The following is a 2500-nucleotide window of genomic DNA, read 5'->3' as shown; positions in this document are numbered from 1 at the left end:
TTTAATGAAATCCTCCAGGACTGAGTCACCAGGACTGAATAGATAAGTATAATAAGTCCTGAAAGAAGAATAAGAATAGATATTGGGGAATTGGTGGAGGAGAAGAATGGAGGAAAATAGACAGAAGAGAAAGGAGACAGGTCTTAAAGCGGCTGGCAGTGTATAGATTATGTTCGTAGATGAATGAGTGGTTGTGAGAGAGGGTAATGGGAGAAGGGGTAGGGGGCGCCGTCAACACTATCATCACATGAGTGTGTGTCTGTGAGAGAGAGAGAGAGAAAGAGAGAGAGAGAGAGAGTGAAAGTGGGAGTGAAAGTGAAAGTGAGAGAGAGAGAGACAGACCAAAAGAGTGAGGTCTGCGCTTTGAACCCCGTCTCATCTCGGCCCGCGCGTGAGTTGGCTGACCTGCGTTCCGGCCTCCCCGCATGACCTAGGGCGCGCCGGAGGACCCTCTCTCGCGGCGGACTCGTGGGAAGTGGGTCAGACACGTGCCGCCCTCGGACCTCGATATGCCGAACAACGGACGGATTGGCTGACCGAGGAGATTGGGTATAACGAAGATAACAGATTTTGCAACATCATCTGGCATTTTCTGTACATAACCTCAGCGATCGTGGCCAAAGAGCCGTCCGTCGGAAAACCTTGTTCTTGAAATGGGGCAGTGTCCGTGTTGACAGAACCCTCCCCCCCCCCCCTTCACCGGCTTTTAGAATGGCATGCGACCTTCGCCACGATGAGGTTAAAACCGCCGCTCGTGCCATTTCTTCCTTAAGCTCGCACAAATCCCTACGACGTGAATGGATCCCCCTGGCACGAGCAAGGTTTTATATAAATACTTACATACTTAAATCAAACTCGGAAGAGAATAGTAGCCGCAGCCAGCGCCACGTGCGGGAGACCGAAACCAGGGGACCCGCGGAGGAAGGATTAAGGATGTCGGGAACAATAGGATGGACGAGGACGAGTGAAGGAACTCATCCCTAATCGCTAGCGGACGAGGATTACAACAGGAATTAGGGAGCGGTGGCCGTAGGAGGAGGAGAACTTTATTACGAGATTAATTAAGAGCTAGAAGAGAGGTCACCAAGGATGATACGAAAATGGAATTTACTTTTTTTTTTTCCCCTCGAGTTATCTAACGGCTTTGTAATACAGGTAGAGGAGAGGAAGGTGTATGTATAAGAGGATGATAGATAGATAGATAGATAGATAGATAGATAGATAGATAGATAGATAGATAGATAGATAGATAGATAGACAGATACACGCAGATATACACACCCCAAAAATACACAACTACGTCAATTTCTACATTTTGTTTATATCTACGGTGATGATATCCATTATTACTCCACAACACCTAAGCACTAATCCAATTTCTCTCCAAAACAGGTCTCCCTTCTATGGTTGAGCCCGCCCCTCTAGTCGTGGTGATGGGCGTGGGTGCGGGCGTTCTGTTGGTGGTGGGCGTGCTGGTGCTGACCGTCTGGTGTGTCAAGGAGAGGACTTCCCACGCCCACGGAAGCCCGACAGTCACCCAGGTCGTCTTGAATGACAACAATCCTGACCTTCTGAGTGAGTTGGCTTCGTGGTTTGTGTGCGTGTGTTTGTGTCTATTTATCTATCTATTTGTGTGTTCCTGTTAATAGATACACGTGTATGTGTTTAAGTCTCAACTGCGATAAGGTATGTCGCCTTATCATTCACCATTAATTGCATGCAAGATAATGATAACAACTTCTTCAATAAACCATTTCCCGAAACCGCTTCGAAAAAGAGCTCAGGAGCTTCGACTCATACCTCACAACGAGCACAAAGGACTACCGAGCTATTTGGCGATCCGAGAGTTCCCCGTATTTCTCTCTTCCTCCTCTCTTCCTACTTTCACTTATCTATTTTTCTCCTTACCCATCTCTCTCTCTCTCTCTTTCTCTCTCTCTCTCTCTCTCTCTCTCTCTCTCTCTCTCTCTCTCTCTCTCTCTCTCTCTCTCTCTCTCTCTCTCTCTCCTTCCCTTTATCTCCTTCCCCTCTCCTCTCTATCTCCATCCTCCTTCCCCTCATCTCTCTCTCTCTCTCCTTCCTTTTATCTCCTTCTCCCACCTTCACACCTCCTTCCTCCTTACCCTCATCATTCTCTCCCTCCTTCCCTTTATCTTCTCCTATCTCCTCTCTCTCTATCTCCATCCTCCTTCCCCTCGCCTCTCTCTCTCCTTCCTTTCGTTAAACTCCTTCTCGCACCTTCACACCTCCTTCCTCCTTCTCCTCATCTCTCTTTCTCCCTTTTTCCCTTTATCTCCTTCTCTCCTCACTCTCTCCTTCCTCCTTCCCCTCACCTCTCTCTCTCCCTCCATCCCTTAATCTCCTTCTCGCACCTTCACACCTCCTTCCTTCTCCTCATCTCTCTCTCTCCCTCCTTTCCTTTATCTCCTTCTCCCCTCACTCTCTCTCCTTCCTCCTTCCCCTCCCCTCTCTCTCTCTCTCTCTCTCCTTCCCCTCATCT

The 2500-nt window shown here is 48.4% G+C and overlaps 1 protein-coding gene across 1 annotated transcript in view; it reads left to right on the top strand.

The window, feature by feature from the left end:
* LOC125035875 overlaps positions 1-2500 on the top strand; it is an 18543-nt gene that overhangs the window by 9552 nt on the left and 6491 nt on the right. Inside the window, exon 4 of the mRNA XM_047628187.1 lies at positions 1393-1575. Within this exon, the coding sequence (XP_047484143.1) occupies positions 1393-1575 (183 nt within the window). The remainder of the gene's footprint in view (positions 1-1392; positions 1576-2500) is intronic.

The sequence above is a fragment of the Penaeus chinensis genome, chromosome 20 (assembly GCF_019202785.1).
Source record: "Penaeus chinensis breed Huanghai No. 1 chromosome 20, ASM1920278v2, whole genome shotgun sequence".
NCBI classification, from domain to species: Eukaryota; Metazoa; Arthropoda; class Malacostraca; order Decapoda; family Penaeidae; genus Penaeus; species Penaeus chinensis.
The sequence above is the reverse complement of the archived record's forward strand: the minus strand, read 5'-3'. Positions and strand labels throughout refer to the sequence as shown.